Source organism: Neofelis nebulosa, chromosome 10, assembly GCF_028018385.1.
Source record: "Neofelis nebulosa isolate mNeoNeb1 chromosome 10, mNeoNeb1.pri, whole genome shotgun sequence".
Classification (NCBI taxonomy): Eukaryota; Metazoa; Chordata; class Mammalia; order Carnivora; family Felidae; genus Neofelis; species Neofelis nebulosa.
In genome coordinates, this window is record NC_080791.1 from 23,206,328 (window position 1) to 23,227,171 (window position 20,844).

At 52.6% G+C, this 20,844-nt stretch overlaps 1 protein-coding gene across 7 annotated transcripts in view; it reads left to right on the forward strand.

Annotated features, from left to right (window-relative positions):
• ST3GAL4 (ST3 beta-galactoside alpha-2,3-sialyltransferase 4) overlaps positions 1-20,644 on the forward strand; it is a 32,887-nt gene extending 12,243 nt beyond the window's left edge. For 4 of the 7 annotated variants that reach the window (XM_058687260.1, XM_058687262.1, XM_058687259.1 and 1 more), the window contains 10 exons: positions 12,752-12,827; positions 13,133-13,217; positions 13,625-13,705; positions 14,014-14,111; positions 14,335-14,395; positions 14,947-15,042; positions 15,139-15,328; positions 16,054-16,197; positions 19,510-19,653; positions 19,959-20,644. In XM_058687260.1, the coding sequence (XP_058543243.1) occupies positions 12,812-12,827; positions 13,133-13,217; positions 13,625-13,705; positions 14,014-14,111; positions 14,335-14,395; positions 14,947-15,042; positions 15,139-15,328; positions 16,054-16,197; positions 19,510-19,653; positions 19,959-20,045 (1,002 nt within the window). In that variant the 5' untranslated portion in view covers positions 12,752-12,811 and the 3' untranslated portion in view covers positions 20,046-20,644. Of the gene's footprint in view, positions 1-11,708; positions 11,815-12,751; positions 12,828-13,119; positions 13,218-13,624; positions 13,706-14,013; positions 14,112-14,334; positions 14,396-14,946; positions 15,043-15,138; positions 15,329-16,053; positions 16,198-19,509; positions 19,654-19,958 lie in introns of those variants that run through there. The other 3 variants (XM_058687255.1, XM_058687256.1, XM_058687261.1) reach the window with 3 other exon arrangements.
• Positions 20,645-20,844: the final 200 nt, after the last annotated feature.

The following is a 20,844-nucleotide window of genomic DNA, read 5'->3' on the forward strand; positions in this document are numbered from 1 at the left end:
TGGGGGCCGGGAGGAGACTCCTAGATTGGGTAGTCTGGGACCCTGGCTTGAGGGGCAGCATGAAAGGGAGAGTGGCCAGGAAAAGGGAAGCCAGGGACGGAGGTCTGGGCTTGTGATTCCAGATCCCACACCATTTACCCTGCCGTCAGCCCCTGCCAAGACAAGGACTCAGATGGGAATCTTTAGCCCTGTCTCCATTCTCAAGTGGGGGTCAGGTGTGGAGGGGGCGTGCAAGCTAAACTTCTTCTCTTTGGGGAGGGGAGGGTGTGTTTAGGAAGTGCTGGGGAAGCCCAGGGGTCATCGGGGACTTTCTCTGTTCGGTGGACAGTCACATGGGCATCACGTAAGGTTCAGTGTTTATTTCTTTGCCTTCGGTCGCAGAACAGACTGAGTGAAAAATCGTGGTTTTTTTCATTTATTTTTTATTATTTTTTTAAAGATTTTTATTTTTAAGTACAACCCAGAGATCAAGGGCTGCACACTCCACTGACTGCACCATCCAGGCGCCCCACCAAAAAACAGCGTTTTTAAAATGATGTTTTAATCCACCCCGCATTCCACACAGCCGCAGCTTTTGGATTTCACTTAGCACATGAAGAAAGAGTATGGCTAATAGTTGCTATTCGCTGAGCGTTTCCCATGTGTCTTTCCTATGTTATCATGTTAACCAGCACAGTGGGACTTGTGGCAGGGGCTCTTGGCCTCTATTCTACAGATGGGGAGACCAAGGCTCAGGGATGCTAAGTGGTAGAGGCAGGGTTCAGGCCCGGGGGCCAGTGCCCCAGGCACAGCTCTTGGCCTGAGGAGGAGCGAAGGTTCTGGCAAGACAGTTCCATGTGACCCGCTTGCCAACCCAAACATGGCCGTCCGCGTGGACCCCGGGAGGGTGTGGTGTGCGAGGCGTAGCCGTGAGGCCAGTTCTGCTCAGGCACTGGGGCGAGTTGCCAGGGTCAGGAAGACGTTGGATGTGGGCAGAGCGGAGATCGGGCTGGTGTGCCAGGTGCCGATGTCACCTTGAACTGTGGCTGCGCATCCAGAACCCTGGCAGCCCAGGAAGAGGGGAACGGATGCCGGGGAAGAGTGGAGTCTTCTCAACTCTGACACTCTTGAGACCTTGAGACAGTGCTCACTGTGACTGTCAGTCAGAGTGACCAGGGCCCTCTGGAGGCATCTCAGACACTCTGATTTAGCCTTCCTGAGCTGGGGTCCAGGAAGCGTGTGAAGCTTAATGTGCTCTACAGGTGCTTCCAGTAGGATCTCAGAGATTGCCTGGTCCAGTGCTGTCCAGTGGAAATGCACTGGGGGCAGGTGCCTGGGTGTCTCAGCCAGTTGAGCATTTGACTCTTGATTTCGGCTCAGGTCATGAGCCCAAGGTTGTGAGATTGAGCCCATATCCAGGTCTGCTTGATATTCTCTCTCTCTCTCTCTCTCTCTCTCTCTGCCCCTCCCCCATGTTCTCTTACTCTCAAACAAAACAAAACAAAACAAAACAAAACAAAAAAACAGTGGGGACCACAAACTCAAGCCACATAGGTAATTTTAAATTTTTTTTTTTTTTTTTAATGTTTTTTATTTATTTTTGGGACAGACAGAGAGCATGAACGGGGGAGGGGCAGAGAGAGAGGGAGACACAGAATCGGAAACAGGCTCCAGGCTCCGAGCCATCAGCCCAGAGCCCGACGCGGGGCTCGAACTCACGGACCGCGAGATCGTGACCTGGCTGAAGTCGGACGCCTAACCGACTGCGCCACCCAGGCGCCCCGGTAATTTTAAATTTTAAAAGAGGTTAAGTTAGGGTTCCTGGCTGGCTCAGTTGGAAGAGCATGTGACTCTTGATCTCGGGGTTGTGAGTTTGGGCCCCACGTTGAGTATAGAGATTACTGAAAATTAACATATTTTAAAAAATGTTAAGTTAGGGGCGCCTGGGTGGCTCAGTCGGTTAAGTGTCCGACTTCGGCTCAGGTCATGATCTCGCGGTGTGTGAGTTCGAGCCCCGCGCCGGGCTCTGTGCTGACAGCTCAGAGCCTGGAGCCTGCTTCGGATTCTGTGTCTCCCTCTCTCTCTGCCCTTCCCCTGCGAACAGTCTGTCTCTCTCTGTCTCTCAATAATAAATAAATGTTAAAAAAAATTTTTTTTAATGTTAAGTTAGCTACATTTTTAAAAAGCAAAAATAAGGAGGTGAAATAAATTTTGAATATTTTAACCCAGTATAGCCAAAATATTAGTTCAGTGTGTGATCAATCAAATAGATTTTTAAGGTGATAGTTCACTTTTTGTGGTACTAAGTCTTTGAAATCCAGCATGTTTTCTTTTTTTTTTTTTATTGTTAGTATAACTTTATTTATTGATGTATTCACGTATTTATTTATAATTTACATCCAAGTTAGTTAGCATGTAGTGCAATTAGGATTTCAGGAGTGGACTCCAGTGATTCATCCCCTATGTCTAACACCCAGCGCTCATCCCAACAAGTGTCTTCCTCACCGCATATGTTTTCCACTTGCAACACACTCAGTGTGAACCAGCCACACTGCAAGTACTCCATAGCCACATGTGGGATGGGGCAGAGCTGGTGCCATCCACCGTTTTCAGAAGAGGAATCTGGAGGCCAGAGGAGGAAGGGGACTGGCCAGATTGGTGGGGAGCTGAGTTCAGGCCCCAACTCCGGTAGTGCCTTTAGCCTTGGCATCTTGGGGCCAAATTCGTCGGCTCCTGGGTGAAAAGTCTGGGGAAGGAAACATACCCTAAGCCCCTGCCTGGGACCTGGGGCAGGTCCACAGCCACACCATACTGTTCCTTTTTTAAATCCTGGCTATGAGTCTGTACCGTTGATTCTCTACCCTGCCACAGCTTCAGCTTTCTGGAATTCAAAGCTTCTGCCCCACCCAGAAAGACACCAGAAGTATGATTTTCAAGTGGTTCCCCGTGGTGTCTTGTGACTGGCAGCTGATAAAGTGGATGATACAGTGTTTCTGTGCAGGAGGCTGCAAGTGCTGGGCTGGTTGGGGTGTCTGATGGGGGGGCGGCAGCCTGTGGACCCCACGAGTGGGGAACAGAGAGCCTTCTGTGCTTCAGTGGGAAGCCCGTCAGGCCCCTTTCCCTCCAACCTTGGATGGCCAGACAGATGCCCCCGTCTGCCCACTCACGGGCCTTGACGCAGTTGGTCAATTACGCAGCCCTGGGCTGTCTCACATGAGCTGGGGCCAAGGCAGGCCTCACTCCTCATTGGGCGTGCCGTGGTCATGCTGTGCTGTTCAGTGATGGGGAGAGGACACAGTCTGCAGGCTGTGTCTAGCCAGGGGGTGGGCCGGAGGGGATGAAGCGAGTATCGGACGCACTGTTGCTGCTTCCTCTTCTCTTGGTCCAGTGATGTCCCCGACCAATAGATCCATTTATGAATTGAGCGAATTTGTATTGAGAGCCTACTGTGTACAGGTCACTATTCTAGACATTGGTGATATACCAGCAAACAAAACAACAACAGAAACTTTATAAGCAGGGAAGGGGGATCGGAAATGTTGGGTGTGCATGGAACTCTCGATGGCAGGTAGAGAAGGTGAATAAAGAGATCAATGAAGAGATGTCAAACCCATGTCTCTCTGGGTAGACAAGGAGCCCATGGAGCGTTTTTGAGCTGAGAAGTGTTGTAGGTGACTGATCTGTTCTGGAGAATTGCACGCACTTAGCCATCTGTACCCGAGAATGACTGATTAAAGTAGGGTATAGTCCCACAGAACCCCAATGGCGTGTGTCATCTCGCCTTACCGAGCAACAGCATCAAGTCACGTGGACTTCATAGTCCAGCTTGAGTCCCCTCTGGAATATTAGCAGAGGACTCCGAGCTGGGAGGAATCATGGTGGGCTGGCTGGCACCACTGAGATTCACTCACTTTGACGGGTGGAAATGTGACCCCAGATTCCTAAGATGAAATGCGCATGAGCAGGTGGAGAACAGATCTGCTCTTAGGTTCAAAAGGGTAGCCACACAAGTTCAGGAGGCCTGGCTGAGGGATTTTAGTCCCATGCCACGGGCGTGTTGTGGTGGCAGGAAAGTGAGCGCAGTCTTAGCCAGCATTCATGGAAGTCTGGTGTCCAGATGGAAGGCGGTACTAATCCTGTGGATACAGTTGTATGCATTGGAAGCCTGCTGGAGAGCTTCCAGAGGAGCCTCGGGCTACGGGGAGGGGGGTGGGTGGCAAATAGAGACTGTGTCTCATAAGGAAGCTGCCTGAGAAGGAGCAAGGAAGGCTGCTGGTAGCTGCTGTAAGCGTTTGAAAGACTTTGATCTGGTAGAGGGCTGACTTCCTTTACTTGCTCCAGGAAGTAAAGGAATCGAGGGAGCCATTCCTTCACAGGAGAGTTTTTGAGGCAGTAGAGGGTCGGGTATGTGGGCTCCAGAGCCAAGCAGCCTGAGTCCCCGTGCTTCTCACTAGCCCTTCGCCCTTGGGCAAGTTGCTGACCCTTCCCGCACATCGGGTCCCTGTCTCTGCCATGCAGGTCGTCATGGTGTTTAACTCCTAGGGTTGAGATCATACTTGGACAGCCCCTAAAAGTGTCTAGCAGACTAGTTCTCAACATCTGGTCATGTCTGCAGACAATGTGGTTGTCACAACTGGGGAGTGGGGCTCCTACTGGGGAGTGGCATCTGGTGGGTAGAGGTCAAAGATGTTGCTAAACACAGCCCCTCACAACAGTGACTTCTCTGGTCCCCAAAGCAATGGCGTTGGGGTAGGAACCCTCCTGATATCCCACATGGTAAATGCACCATACATTTTAGCAATTAATAAGGGATGTAACACATGTTTAATCTCATCTTATTACTTGTGTGTCGGATGTTTACAAAACATCTGCTACATTTTGAACTCTATAATAGAGTCTGAAAGTATAATGAAGTCCCAGACCACAGAAGTCATAGTCTCATGGGTAAGATACAAAACACATAATATAATATAAAATTATATTATGTGATACAGCATCTTCTGTAATCCAGGCACTCTGATAGACTCTTGGTATAAACAAGCCTCCAATTTCAGAGGTCAGAAGATAGTGGGCAAAACAGGAAGAGCAGTAATTATATAATATGAAATTATATTACCTGTGAAGTGCCAGAAGCAAGTTACAAACGATATTTTGTGGGAAGAGAAACATCAATTGCTTAGAAATGTCGGAAAAGATTTCATAGAGGAGGAGCCCTTTGAGATGACACTGGAGTGAGGTGGTTCCAATGAATGGGGCGGGGAGGGGCTTAGAGTGTCCCACCGGAGGGAAGTCTGCAGAAGAGGTGATGTGCTTGGGAAGAGGATAGCAGGTGCACCTGCAGGGCGTGTGACCCGAGGGTGAAGGGTCCTGGTGGCCACTAAGGAGCTTTGGCTTTTCATTTAAGAAATGGGAACAACTAAGGCAGGAGGGTGCTTTGATCCAAGTTATTTCTTAGAAACATCCCATGTTGGCAGTTCCAAAGGAGGGGGTTGAGTGTAGAAAGACTAATTGGGCAGAGACCAATTAGGAAGCAGGGAAGGTGGGGTGGGATCTAGACTCCATGTGTCTCAAGAAGACATGGAGGGACTGTATTCTAAAGTGTTTCTGAGGCTCTAGACCATGTGACCTTCGTGCCGCAGCCAGGTTTTTTAAAGCCTCCCATGCCCAGTGCCTCCCACAATGCCGAGCATTCGGTTCATTAGGAGCCCAGAGAGCACTGGTTGGGATGAGGAATTGGGGTAGAATCAATCATATTAATAACTGTTCAGTAGGGATGGCATGAGGGGAGGCAGATGTTGGCAGGCCGAGTTTAGGATGATGTGGGGCCAGGGCGGGGGGGCAGCGGAGAGTGGGGAGAAACGGGTCCAGTTTGGGCATGTGGAGTTTGAAGCGTTTATGATCATCTGGGTAGGATGTGCAGCAGACAACCAGAAATAGTAGGATGGGATCTGGGGAGGAATCAAAGGGTTTGGATCATCAGGGTAGGAGTAGTGGTCAGTCGTCTGATAGTGAATGCACTTGTCCTGTGAAAACAGGCAGGGGAGAGCAGAGGGTCAAGGATAGATCCCTGGGGAACGCCAGCACCTGACTGAAGTGGGGTCAGAACAGACTGGCACAGAGCTAGGAGGGAAACCTGGAGAAGTTCTTGACCCAGAAGCCAAGAAGGCGGTATCAGCGGACTGTATCAAAGGCTTCAGAGGATGAGGGAGAGTGAAGACAGACCTTCCTCAGGTTGGACAGTTACGAGGCCGCTGATGGCTTTCGCAGGAGCTATTTCCGCATAAAACGTGGGTGGTGGTGTAGGGCTGAAGGAGTGAGTGGAAATAGCACAGATACAGAAGTGTGACCACTGGAGGTAAGGGGGCAGACGCAGGGGTAGCTGGAGGAGGAGGTAGAGGCAAAGAGGGAGGAGGGAGATTTAAGTATGTTTATTAGAGAGGAGTGAAGGAGAGAAGGGCAAAGGGGACCACTGATGGGGAACAGTACTGGCAAGGTGAGCGGGGATCGGTGTCCAGGTGGAGGGATTAGGAGGGAACAAGAGGGGTAGGTGAGTCTAGAGGTGGCAGACAGGTAGCTCCAGTTTTTCCCTCTAGAACTGAGGGATGTGTATTACGTGACTCGCTCAAGGTCTGCGAACCAGTAAGAACAGGGCCGGTGCCTCTGCCCCCACGGGTCTTCCTGGACCCCTTCTCAGGGACATTACACCATATCCCTTTGATAGGCCCCAGGGCTCGAGGGGCCTGGCATCATGCTGTGCCCTTAGGGGGATACTGTCCCTCCTGGGTCAGCAGGTACAGTACCTGCTGGGTACCTGCTGTGTGTCAGGCTGTGTCTGTGCACCATGAGACACGGTTGCTGCTTCCATGGGGCCTTAATTCTTCACCCTGTGCCCCTGGTTCTGCCCTTTCGTGATGTCTGGGGCTGTGCTCATAGCCTCACCTCTCCAAGGGACACTGCTATTTGGCCAAGCATCTTAAGAGCACACGGCCTTCCTGCCCTGGGGTCACTTTGTCTAGTGGGTTGGGTGAGCTGGTTTCCTCAGCAGTTGGTGGTAGGGGCTGGTGCACGTTGGATGTGAGCGGATCAGATTCCCGCTGTTCTACCCAGGTACTCTACTGTGACTTTTTCTCATGCCTGGTCAGTAATGTGGGACAGCTGCTGGGAGAAGGCTGTCGGTTGACCTGAGGCAGCAGCTAGCCCAAGAAGCCTGTGCTCTGGGATTGTCCGGGGCTGCTGGTCCTCGGCTTGGCCCAGCGAGGGGAAGGGGTGGGCTGATGAAATCCCTGATTGGGGATCTTGGAGCAGGCTCAAAGACCGGGCAGTCTGCTTCACACAGACCAGCACAGTTTGGGAACAAAGACAAACCAGTGCAGACTTTCCGGGGAAGAGGTCCAAGATGGCTAGTTGTCTTGTTGCTGGGGACCCGGACTAGTCAGCTGTGCTCACCTCCCGGTGCCAAAGGTCTCCTCCATCCAGGTGGGGCCTGGAGGGTGGCTGGGTATGCGTCTTTCAGTTACTGTGGAGCTCGGTATGTGGTATTTTTCATCCCGGCTTCCTGTTAGAATCACCAGGGAGGTGGGGGTTTGTTTTGTTTTGTTTAGGAATGCCTGTGCCCTGCCCTTAACCAATTCAATAACAATCTCGGAGAAGGGGACGTAGACATCTATATATTTTCGTATTTCTCAGGTGCTGGCCTTGTGCCAGTCAGGTCACTGATGTCGTGACCTACTGATACAAAAGGAGATGAAGTGAAATGGAGTGAATCCTGGTCATGAAAGATTGAGAGGGAGTAGAGGGTAGGAGAGGGTGTGGTTCATCAAGTCCTGAGCTCTCAGGATCCTGGAGTGGAGCTCTCCAACACAGCATCTGGTCCTAGCCCAGCAGCAGGGCACCACCTGGGAGTTAGTTAAAATTCATACCCAGCCACACCCACTGAGTCAGGATGTACACATCAAGGTTGAGCAGCCTGCTTTGGTCATTCATTCGGACATCCTCATTATCCTCCCCTTCCTCCTCCTCCGCTTCCCCCTCCTCTCCCCTACCTCCTCCGCCTTCCCCCCTCCCTCCTTCCTCCTCCTCCCACCCACTTATTCCTCCCACCCCCTTCCTCCTCCTCCTCCTCCTCCTCCTCAGTAGTTCCTTTTATTTTAATATAATTTATTGTCAAATTGGCTTCCATACAATACCTAGTGCTCATCCCAACCAGTGCCCTCCTCCCTTCCCATCACCCACTTTCCCCTCTCCCCCACGCCCCATCAACCCTTAGTTTGTTTTCTGTATTTAAGGGTGTCTTATGGTTTGCCTCCCTCTCTCTCTATTTGTAACTGTTTTTTTCCTCCCCTTCCCTTCCCCCATGGTCTTCTGTTAAGTTTCTCAAGATCCACATATGAGTGAAAACATATGATATCTGTCTTTCTCTGACTGACTTAGCCTAATACCCTCCAGTTCCATCCACGTTGCTGCAGATGGCCTGATTTCATTCTTTTCTCATTGCCAAGTAGTATTCCATTGTATACATAAACCACATCTTCTTTATCCATTCGTCAGTTGTTGGACATTTAGGCACTTTCCGTAATTTGCCTATTGTTGAAAGCGCCGCTGTAAACACTGGGGTACATGTGCCCCTATGTGTCAGCACTCCTGTATCCCTTGGGTAAATTCCTAGCAGTGCTATTGCTGGGTCATAGGGTAGATCTATTTTTAATTTTTTGAGGAACCTTCACACTGTTTTCCAGAGCGGCTGCACCAGTTTGCATTCCCATCAACTGTGCACGAGGGTTCCCGTTTCTCCACATCCTCTCCAGCGTTACAGTCTCCTGATTTGTTCATTTTAGCCACTCTGACTGGTGTGAGGTGGTATCTCAGTGTGGCTTTGATTTGTATTTCCCTGATGATGAGGGACGTTGAGCATCGTTTCATGCGTCGGTTGGCCATCTGGATGTCTTCTTTGGAAAAGTGTCTATTCATGTCTTCTGCCCATTTCTTCACTGGATTATTTGTTTTTCGGGTGTGGAGTTTGGTGAGTTCTTTAACAGATTTTAGATACTAGCCCTTTACCAGATATGTCATTTGCAAGTATCTTTTCCCATTCCATCAGTTGCCTTTTAGTTTTGTTGATTGTTTCCTTTGTAGTGCAGAAGCTTTTTATCTTGATGAGGTCCCAGTAGTTCATTTTTGCTTTTAATTCCCTTGCCTTTGGAGATGTGTCAAGTAAGAAATTGCTGCAGCTGAGGTCAAAGAGGTTGCTGCCTGCTTTCTCCTCTCGGGTTTTGATGGTTTCCTGTCTCACATTCAGGTCTTTCATCCATTTTGAGTTTATTTTTGTGTATGGTGTAAGAAAGTGGTCTAGTTTCATTTTTCTGCATGTTACTGTCCAGTTCTCCCAGCACCATTTGCTAAAAAGACTGTCTTTTTTCCATTGGATACTCTTTCCTGCTTTGTCAAAGATTAGTTGGCCATACATTTGTGGGTCCAATTCTGGGTTCTGTATTCTTTTTTTTTTTATTTTTTTTTATTTTTATTTTTGGGACAGAGAGAGACAGAGCATGAACGGGGGAGGGGCAGAGAGAGAGGGAGACACAGAATCGGAAACAGGCTCCAGGCTCCGAGCCATCAGCCCAGAGCCTGACGCGGGGCTCGAACTCACGGACCGCGAGATCGTGACCTGGCTGAAGTTGGACGCTTAACCGACTGCGCCACCCAGGCGCCCCATGGGTTCTGTATTCTATTCCGTTGGTCTATTTGTCTGTTTTGTGCCAATACCATACTGTCTTGATGATTACAGCTTTGTAGTAGAGGCTAAAGTCTGGGATTGTGATGCCTCCTGCTTTGGTTTCTTTTTCAGTATCACTTTGGCTCTTCGTGGTCTTTTGTGTTTCCATACAGATTTTAGGATTGTTTGTTCTATCTTTGAGAAGAATGCAGGTGCAATTTTGCTTGGCTGCGGGTTAGAATCACCTGAAATGCTTGCACAAATTCCAGTGCTGGGCCAGTCACATTAAGTGAGAATTCCTAGGTGTGGGACCCAGATACTCTTAATTATACTTTACTTTAAAAATTATTTAGCACCCCAGGTGATTTTCCTGTTCAGCCAAGATCAAAAACACCCAGTTTAACTAGTGTTTCTTAAACTTGAATGTACCTCTCATTGATCAGGAGATCTTATTCAAATGCAGATTTTGTAGGTGTGGAGGGGCCTGAGATTATGCATTAAAAAATTTTTTTGATGTTTATTTATTTTATACTTTTTAAATGTTTGTTTACTTTTGAGAGAGAGAACGTCAGCAGGTGAGGGGCAGAGAGAGAGAGGGAGACACAGAATCTGAAGCAGGCTCCAGGCTCTGAGCTGTTAGCACAGAGCCCGACACGGGGCTTGAACCCACCAACTGTGAGATCATGGCCTGAGCCGAAGTTGGATGCTCAACCGACCCAGCCACCCAGGTGCCCCGAGATTAATATATTTCTGATATGGTCCCTAGCGATGCCCATGCTGCTGACCTGATAAGTATATTTTGAGCTGCAAGCATCTACTAAGCTAACTTCCCAGTTTTGTAACCAAAGAAACCGAGGGTCAGAGAGGGAGATGTGACTCCCCCAAGGTAACCCAAGGTGTTACTTACTCATTCAGTACTTACTGAGCACTGGTTCTGTGCCAGGCAGTGTGCTGGATGTTGGGAATAAGACTGACCTCATTGCTACCCTCACAGAGCTCATATTCCAGTGCGGGAGACAGACAGAAAGTAAGTATCTAAGCTCATTACAGATCAGGAGAAGTGCTCTGGAAGGTGCTAGGGAAGGTATGACTTGGCTGTGGCTGTAGGTAGGTATGGAAGAAGGCATGTCACTTTCGGGATAGTGGTCAGGGAAGTTACTAGAACCATGGCTTTCACTGGTGTCTTTTTTTTTTTTTAAGTTTATTTATTTATTTTGAGAGAGAGAGAGAGAGAGAGCAAGTGCACAAGTGCATGAGCAGGGGAGGGGCAGAGAGAGAGGGAGGAGAGAATCCCAAGCAGGCTCCACACTGTCAGTGCAGACCCCTACACGGGACTCAATCTCATGAACTGTGAGATCATGACCTGAGCCAAAACCAAGAGTCAGGTGCTTAGCCAACTGAGCTACCCAGGAGTCCCCTTACTGGGTCTTCTAACTACAAATCCAGAACTTTTCTTTTTTTTTTTTTATTTTAATTTTTTAATGTGTATTTATTTTTGAGAGAGAGACAGAGACAGAGCGCAAGCAAGAGAGGGGCAGAGAGAGACGGAGACACAGAATTGGAAGCAGGCTTCAGGCTCTGAGCTGTCAGCACAGACCCCAGCATGGGGCTCGAACTCATGAGCTGTTAAATCATGACCTGAGCTGAAGTCAGGTGCTTAACCGACTGAGTCACCAAGGTGCCCCAGAACTTTTCCTTACTGGGCAGGGTCATCTTCCATCTGGGGTTTGGGGATGGGTGCTCATGACTCTATGGAGGATGTCTGTCTCTGGTCCCCATCCCTTACCCGCCCCTACCCTGCTCTCTCCTCCCCCCTCCAAGACTAAAATTCTTCTTTGGTGTTTGTGGACTCAGAGTGGAGCCTGGGGGCAAAACATCAACTTCATAATAGGACAGTGTTCGGGATAATTGATTTATGATTTGTAACAAAACCCAGCTCTGGTCCTGAAGACATAATTTGAGGTTTTCCAGGTCTCTGTGAGAGAGCGCAAACACTAGAGATTCCCTCCCTTTCCAGGTGGATCACAAGAATCACCTGGGCTGCTTGTGAAAATGCCTGTCCCCGGGTCCCACTCTGGCTGACTCAGCAATCCCCGGGAGGGGCCCTGGAATCTATGTTTTCAGTAAGTGGCCCAGGGCAATTCTTCTGATCCAGGGCACTGAGGAACACTGTGTGGACGACAAAAAAAAAAAAAAAAAAAAAAAAAAATGCTTGGTGTCCTGCTCCCCTTTGTGTGGCTGGGCAAGATGCCGAAATTTCTTCCCCAGTGACTCTGCAGCATAGCCCTGGCTGAGTCTGTGTGTCGGGACCTCTCTGCTTCTGTGCATATAGCAGCTGGCCCCTTTCCAGAACCCTGTCCTTGCCACGCCCTTTGTCCTTTGCCCTTACCCAGAGGGGTCTCCTGTCTCTTCCTCTACCAACCAGACCCTCCTCCCTCCCTGCACTCCCCTTCAAACACTTGCCTTCCTGGACTCCCCGCCCTCTCCTCCCCCTCTAGCACTGGGATGCTAAGGGTTTGGGCACTGCGTTTTAGTCAAGAGTCCAGAAGATCTGGAGGAGGCTGTACGCACTGTCCCATGGTGCATTGTCGCCCCAGTGTCTGGCCTGAGAGGACCTGTTTGGCTTAGTAGTGGGAGACTGAGGATGGAGAGGTGGGCGGCCGCCAGAACTGAGGGAATGCTTTGGATGGCGGAGGATAGGTAAAGCTCAGCAAAGTGGGTCGAGGTGTCCGTCTGTCTCCTGGAGCTGGCCCTTCCCAGATCCAAGTGAGGAAGAGGACAAGGAGCCCCGAGAAACCACGCCAGGGAAGCTGGAAGAGGCCAGTCTGGCTTGAGACCTAATCTTCGAGGTGTGGGGCTTGGTTTCCCTTTCCGTGGCATATGCCCCACCTGGACTCCTGATGCCGCCCTTGAGGGATTAGGAGGATGTCCGCTCTCTGGATGGCCTCCCCGGAAGCAGCTCTGTGCTTTCTGGAGAAGGGAAGGCAGGCGCGTGTGTCCTACTCTAGTGTCTAGGCAGGAAGTTTGCGGAGCTGACCACACATGACTCCTACCTCCTAGGTGGCCCGAGGCAGCCGGGATGACAGCTCTCCCCAGGAACCCTGCTACCCGCTGAGAAACATGATCAGCAAATCCCGTGAGTGTTGTCCCAGGGCTCCCCCGCCCTGAAGGATGGGCCCCCCAGAAGCTGTCTTCAGCATCATCCTGGGTCCCCCTGGGGGTTGTGGAGGGACAGGCAGGGAGCCAGGGGGCCCTCTCTTCATCTTCAAAGACCGTGGAAACACTCAGGTCCAAGCCCTCTGCTGGAAAACTAGGGCCAGGCGAGGGCCAACCACTGGGTCTGCTTGAGCTGGAGGTTGTAAGGGCCCAAAACAGGGCAGGTGGACTGGCGCTCTACCCGCCTGTCTCAGCCTCTAGCTCCTCTGTGCATGTGCCCTGCAGGCTTGAAGCTCCTGGCCATGTTGACGCTGGTCCTGATCGTCATGGTGTGGTATTCCATCTCCCGAGAAGACAGGTACATTGAGCTGTGAGTCCAGTTTCCATGTCCTTCCATTGGTTCTACTCAGGCGTGGGCTCAGGGATGGGGCGTCATGAGGCGGCAGACGTAGTGGGGCCAGGAGGGTGTTGAGGGCCGGGGCGTGACCCCTCCCTTGAGCTACTGGCACGAAATGCCTCCGGGAGGGCAGGTGGTGGGTTTGGCGGGTAGGGTCTGGGATGGCTCCCCAGGGCCCCCACCTGGGGAGTTCAGGAGAAAGGAAGAACTGGATCCAGAACGAGCTGGTTTCAGGGCGAACTTGGGTTGAGAGGATTGTATGCTGCTATCACATCACACTGCCCGCACTGTGGGAGAAGGTTGGGGCTGCCTGGGACGCTGGCCCCTGGGTCCATGAGGTGTGACCGGAGCTCCCGCCTCCTCTCCTTTTCTGTCTCCAGTTTTTATTTTCCCAGCCCAGAGAAGAAGGAGCCGTGCTTCCAGGGTGAGGCAGAGAGGAAGGCCTCTAAGCTCTTTGGCAAGTAAGTACTTGAGGCTGAGGCGGGACAGGGCATGGGGTGAGGTGGATTGAGGGTTGCACAGGGTGGGGGCCTCAGTGCCGGCGAGGTGGAGGGGACCGCGTTAGCAGACATGGGTTAGGTCACGGGGTTAACCCGTGAGGGGAGGAGAGGCCCTTGAACATGTCAGCACAGAGCTGTTTCCAGGGAGGCCGTCCAGAGAGCGGACATCCTCCTGATCCCTCATATCAGTCCGGGGCCTGACCTGACCCTGATTCTGGCTTCAAGATTAATCCCTTTCTCATCCCCACCCTGCTTTCACCTCCGTGCAGCTACTCCCGAGATCAGCCCATCTTCCTGCAGCTGAAGGATTATTTCTGGGTCAAGACGCCGTCTGCCTATGAGCTGCCCTATGGGACCAAGGGGAGCGGTAAGACGTGCGGGGTTGATGGGAATGGTGGGCTCACCTTGGCCACACGGCTTCTTGTTCTTCGCTGCCCATGGTCCCAGCGCCCACGTTGTGAGCCAGGCTCTGATGCTGAGGTCAGGGGAGGAAGAGGCAGCCAAGCCTCTGGGGAGCGGTGGAGGGACAGTCTTTAGCCTTTGCAAAGCTACTGTTGTCATCACCCGTCCCAATCCTCATCTTTTTGTAGAGGACCTGCTTCTCCGGGTTCTAGCTATCACCAGCTACTCCATTCCAGAGAGCATCCAGAGGTAAGGAGCCGCTCCTTGCACTGGGTCTGAACGCCTTCCCCTTCCTGCCCCCAGGTCCCAGGTGCCAGTCGTGGGCCAGCTTCTCCCAGTGAGCCTTCCTGTCTCTGGTCCCCTGTGGCCAATTTGACCCTTCTTCCTAGCCTGCCTGTCTCCAGAGGAGGCAGGGACGCCAGTGTCCACGGCAACTGAGCCCGGGCATCCGGGGGGCCGTAGCGGGCAGGGTGTCACCGTGGCAATGGGCAGGCCTGGGCAGCAGGCGAGGGGGCTTTGAAATGGGGCTGCTTATTAGTCCCCCCGGCCAGGGGTTTCCCTCCGTTCCTCCTGTGTCTTCTGTGCTCTGCTCAGTCTCCTCTCCTGTCAAAGCCCAGGGCTGTGGAGTCAGCAGGAGCGTGAAAGCAGGACTCCCGGGAGATGCCTGGTCCGTGGGGATCAAGGGCCGAGGTGGCCTGAAAAGGAACCCTAAGCCAGGCCCCAGGCAGACCCAGGGCAGGGGTTGAGTGGAGCAGGAGCAGGGGTCACTCCTGCGGCTGATCACCCTCTCCCGTTGGCAGTCTCAAATGTCGCCGCTGCGTGGTGGTGGGGAATGGGCACCGGCTTCGCAATAGCTCGCTGGGAGACGCCATCAACAAGTACGACGTGGTCATCAGGTCTGTGGGACTGGCCCTCGCCCCTTCTGCTTGGGAGTGACTGTAGATGGGCCAGCGGGGCTCTGGGTGACGGGCACCCTCCACCCCGCCTCCCAGATTGAACAACGCCCCAGTGGCTGGCTATGAGGGCGACGTGGGCTCCAAGACCACCATGCGTCTCTTCTACCCTGAGTCTGCCCACTTCAACCCCAAAGTGGAGAACAATCCAGACACGCTCCTTGTCCTGGTAGCTTTCAAGGCAATGGACTTCCACTGGATTGAGACCATCCTGAGTGATAAGAAGAGGGTGAGTGGGGAGACTGGGAGGGGAGGGGTCGAGGCCCAGGTATGGGACACTGCCTGTCTCAGGATGTCATGCTCCACCGTGTCTGCCCTGTGGTCCTGAAGAGGCCAGGAGGGGAAGGCGTGAACCCCATGTTCTGTGGGGCTTCTGAGAAGCCACCCCAGCAGCCGGGGCCTGACGGACTGCAGGAGCCAGGTGGTGGTAGCCAGGGGCACCCCAGGCTTGAGGCTGCCTGGGACACGGAAGCTGCCAAAATATGTGTGAGAAATCTGGGAGCAGAGGAACTGGTCGGTAGTGACCTCCAGGCAGGATGTAGGTTAGAACAGGATATCTGCCCTTCCGGGTTGGGTCCACTGTGTCTTTTTTCCATCCAGTCAAATGCTGAATGGTCTCATCTCGCATTTTTGCCAGATGTTTTGACAACCTCAAACTCAAGCCCCTTCTACCTGTTTGGATATCCTTGGAAGTGAGCAGTGGTTGGACCCCATATTCTAAACACTGTGTCACCTGGCCTCCCCTGGGGAGTGCCCTCCCTTCTCTCTCCCCCTGATTCTCTCCTCCGGTCTCCCTTCCCCTCTCCGGCGCTGGCCTCCACCTCCCTCCCCTTCTCACCCCTCATTCCCGAGGGCCTATGCCACCACATGGACCCCACCTCTGATGACCACCGGGCTGGACTTGATAAAGGTCCTCACATCCTCATATCTCCCTTCCAACCCTGTGCCCTCTAGGTGCGAAAGGGCTTCTGGAAGCAGCCTCCCCTCATCTGGGACGTCAACCCCAGACAGGTGCGGATTCTCAACCCCTTCTTCATGGAGATCGCAGCTGACAAACTGCTGAACCTGCCCATGCAGCAGCCTCGCAAGATTAAGCAGGTGATGGTGGGGCTGTGGGCAGGGAAGCCAGAGCTTCGGGCTGCGACATTTCTAGAGGCCTGGGAAGCCTCGGAGGACCCCGTGAGAGGGGAAAGTAACAATAGAGACGACGGTTGGCATTTGAGCAGCACCTGTGATGGCCTCTGGACCATGCCTCCAGGCACACCCCTGTATTCAGTCTGGTTTGTTCCAAGTCTGCAGGAAGGGAGAGTGAGCTCTTTTTAGAACCATGGGGCATCTGCAGAGCGGGGAGTGAGGGAAGGGTCTGTATACGGCGTGGGGCCGGAGTTCGAGGTTTTGTTAGGCACTGGTCAGAACTTATAAACCAGGGAGTTGCTGGGACCGTCCATGGCCTTGACTTTGGAGCAACCTGAATCTGTGCAGTTGCTGTTAGGTCACTTTATCTGCGATCTTACATTGGAACATATTAGTCAGAATGAATTAAAGGAGCTTCAGTTTGTCTTGGCTTGGTGCGACGTGTCAATTTTGGGAGTCATGGTATAGTTTTGCAAGTTACAGTTTAGCCACCAGCTCGTACCTTCCCAAGGACTTCCTCACATGTCCTTTGAGCCCGCAGAGAGGCTGTGTGGGATAGTTTCAGAGGCAACCAGCAAACACAGATGGGACTCGGCTGTCCTGCTTACTCTATGGCCTTGGGCAGATCAGCCACTTTGAGCCTCGCTCTCCCTTATCTGTGTGGTGGGGACAGTATTAGGTCTGACTTCTTAAGGCCCTTGTGGAATTAAAAAACATGATTCTGTAACATGCCTGTTATGGAGGTTGGTACACAGTGGGTGCTCCACTCTATGTGCCAAATTTTGAATAGATAATTTTATTCTTCACTGAACATCTACTATGATTTAGCTCCATATGTTGAATGCCTCCTTTTGTAGCCGGTCAGTCCCAGCCCCAAATTTGCATGCTTGGGGGGGGTAAGACCTGTACCTTGCCCTAAGGACACTCAGTCCAGCAGAATAAACACACGGGTTGCAACATGGAGTGGCAGAATGCGCTAATAGAGAGTCGTTTCAAATGTTGTAGGATCTGGGGGGAGGGGCAGACCTCTGCCTGGGGCTGCCTGGGAGCACCCCACCCACCCCCGCCCCGGCCCCACCCAGAGGAGGTTGGAGTTGGGCCTTGAGGGGTCATGGGGCCCATAGGGCAGAGACTTGGGGAAAAGGTATTTCTTTTGGCAAGACCAGCCAGCTTCTCCAGCATTGTGTTCTAGTGCAAGTGAGGTTGGAGGGGAGCAGCAAGGTGACGTTTTAGGGCCCTGATGGCATGTGGGACAGAAAGGGAAGGCCGGAGCCGGGCATGGGAAGGGAATGGGAAGAGATGTCCCTGATGTAGTCATTTCCCATTGCTGCCCACCTCACAAATCACCACAGTTGAGTGGCCTAAAGCAATACCTGTTGATGGCCTCACAGTTCTGGAGGCCAGAAGTTCAGCACGACGGCCGGCTTCTCTGCGCAGGGTGTCCAAGGCTGAAATCCACTTGGCAGCTGGACTGAGTTCTTACCTGGAGGCTGAGGGGGGAGAATGCGCTTCCAAGATCCTTTTTGTTTAGAAATATTTTTTAATGTTTACTTCTTCATTTTGAAAGTGAGAGAGAGCGAGCGGAGGAGGGGCAGGGAGAGAGGGAGACAGAATTCCAAGCGGGCTCCGAGCTGTCAGCGCAGAGCAGATGCGGGGCTCGAACTCGGGAACCGTGGGATCATGACCTGAGCTGGAATCAAGAGTTGGAGGCTTAACCGACTGAGCCAACCGACGAGCCTCTTCTTGTCAGAGGAATTCAGTTCCTTGTGGTTTCAGGACTGAGGTCTCGTTTCCTTTGCCGGTTCTCAGCCTTGACACCCTCGGGTCTTAGAGATTGTGCGTGTTTCTTACGATACAGCCCCCGTCCGCCTTCCAGCCAGCAATGACATGATAAATCCTTCTTGTGCTTCACACCCCTGACTTCCTCCATGGCCCCCCTCTAGACCCAGAGGCAAAAAGCTCAGGTGATTAGGTCAAACCCACCAGGATTATCTCTCTATCTTACGGCCGATGGCACCTCTGGAGCAGTATAGTGTAATATATCTCAGATTTGTAGGCACTCAGGGGTCATTGGGGGTTATCTTAGGGATCTCCTGCGACACCATTTATTTCTCAGTGAAGTTGAGAGATTTATAACAATTCTAGGTTTCCGGCTTAGACAGCTGGCTGGACGGCAACGTGCTTAACCAATAGAGGGGGTTCGGCGGGGAGGGGAGAGCCTGGCAAGTTTCAGGAGCCCGTGTCTAGGCAGAGCTGGCTCGAAGGCCATGGAGATGTGGTTCGGCAAAGGTGCGAACTGGATAAGATAACGCAGTGGTGGTTGAAGCCGCAGGGGTGAAACAGAAGGCCCAGGCAGGAAGGGACAGCTGAATCAACAGGAGAGCTCGGCAGGGACACCAGGAAAAACCTGGCAGTGGGAGGCCTGACAAGGTCTAGGGAGCGGTTCCTAAATGGGAGCGGGCAGCTCAAGTGGTCGGCAAGGCAGGTTGCTGGAGCTGAGGAAGGCAGGATTTGCGAGCCTAGGGTATCAGGTTGCCCCTCCCCGTGGATGAATTAGGGATGGAGAAGGTAGGTCCCCATAGCAGCCCAGAGGGTGCTGTCCCCACTTCACAGAAGGGGAGAGCCCACCCCACCCTCATCATGAGGCCCACGGCCCGTGAGTGAGAGAGCCTGGGTTTTCTGAAAGAGATGAGGTTTTCCGAGGCGGAGAGCAGAGCCTTTCCACTCCTTGAGCAAGTTTTTTTTAACAGTTGTAAGCCTCAGTTTCCCCATTGGTAAAACGGGGCCCATCATAAGGTCTACTTCAAAGTGTTTTTGTGAGGATTGGAGGCAATGATATATTATACTGGGTAAAATACTTAACATAGTGTCTGGCACACAGTAAGTGCTCAAAAGGTAATAGATGTTATTATTATTATTATTATTACTGTCATCATCATTGTCATCCTGAGTGCCATCATCATGCCTGAAAGGCCCAAACCTCCCTGCGACGCATTGGGTTATACTGTCCAGTCTGGTAGCCATGAGCCACTTGTGGCTATTTAAATTTAAAAAGTTAATTAAGTGTAAAATTAAATAAAGGAAGAGATCCAGCTCTACTGCCGCTGCACAAGCCCCGCCCCTATGCCCAGTAGCCGCACGAGGCTGGTGACTGCTATATAGACGGGACATGAAGAACACCGCAGGGATGACAGAGTCTGTTGCAGAGCGCTGGCCTAGAAGGCGGGGAAGGGAGAAGGGCTCCCTCTAATATTTCCCCACCCCCTTGTCCCTCAGAAGCCCACCACAGGCCTGCTGGCCATCACCCTGGCACTCCACCTCTGCGACCTGGTGCACATCGCTGGCTTTGGCTACCCAGACGCCCACAACAGGAAGCAGACCATTCACTACTACGAACAGATCACGCTCAAATCCATGGCGGTAAGCGGCCCCTGCTTCCGAGCTGTGGGGCGGGGCTGGGGACACTGGGTGAATGAGAGTGGTGCCAGGGGCCCAGAGGTGGCTCGTGGTGAGGAACTCAGAGGGTCAGAACTGGAACCGAGACCCCTGGACTCCCAGCCGGAGTCCTCTGTGTCTGGCCACACGGGTCCTGTCTTCCTTGTGGGAGCCAGCACGGGGAAGGGAGGTCCCGGAAGTGCAGGGCCGTGGGGTGCACCAGAGGCACCTTCTTGGGCCAGGGAGGTCCCTGGGAGTCCTTCAGTTTGCTTCCTTGGCTGTCTCCACAGGGGTCAGGCCACAACGTCTCCCAAGAGGCCCTGGCCATCAAGCGGATGCTGGAGATTGGAGCAGTCAAGAACCTCACCTTCTTCTGACTTGGGCAGGAGTTATACCCAACAGTCTGCCCGCTCTGCCACCTGAGCGGCCCCGTCCCTGGCTGTGGGGGTGCCTGGCACCAGCAGGACCTGCCTGGACTCACCGTCCCCTGTGTGGAGACGGGTCCTGGTACTGGCCAGGTCTGAGATGAGGCCGTGCCCCGGGCTGCTCTTGTGGAGGCCCGATCCCGTCAGGGTGGAGGCCCTAGGGTGGTGGGAGGCCGTTCGAGGCATGGGGTCTGTTGGCTGTGGCATCCCTTCTCCACCAGCACTAGGAGGTTATTTAATGGGCTATTTAATTAAAAGGTAGGAATGTGCCATGGGCTGGTCCCATGGTATCTGGAAGAGAGGGCATAGTACAGTGTTCTGCCCGCTTTTTATAAAAAACACAAAAGTGCTGGGCCCGCCAAAGCCTAGACCCAGAGCAGGCCTCCCAGGAGGGCAGGGATGTCCGGAGTGGGTGGGTGCCCTCCAGAGAGGGGCTGCTACCTCCCAGCAGGCATGGGAAGAGCACTGGTATGGGGGTTCCACGGAGAATGGGACCTCATCTAGAAAAGAGGTTTGAAACCTATCATTAAACTATTTTTCCTAAAACGGAAGGAGTTGTGATACCCTGTGTCCTTCAAGTTGGGGAGAGCATGGACGGGGCAGTGGATCACGGCAGGGGGCCCCCTGTCCCAGCAGTAGACAGGGTTGCTAAAGACCGGCAGTGTCTCTGGGACCCCGTGGGACCCAGCGTAGGCCACGGTCCTTCCGGAAATGGTTACTGGGTTTGGCACTCGGTGCCAAGTCATACATT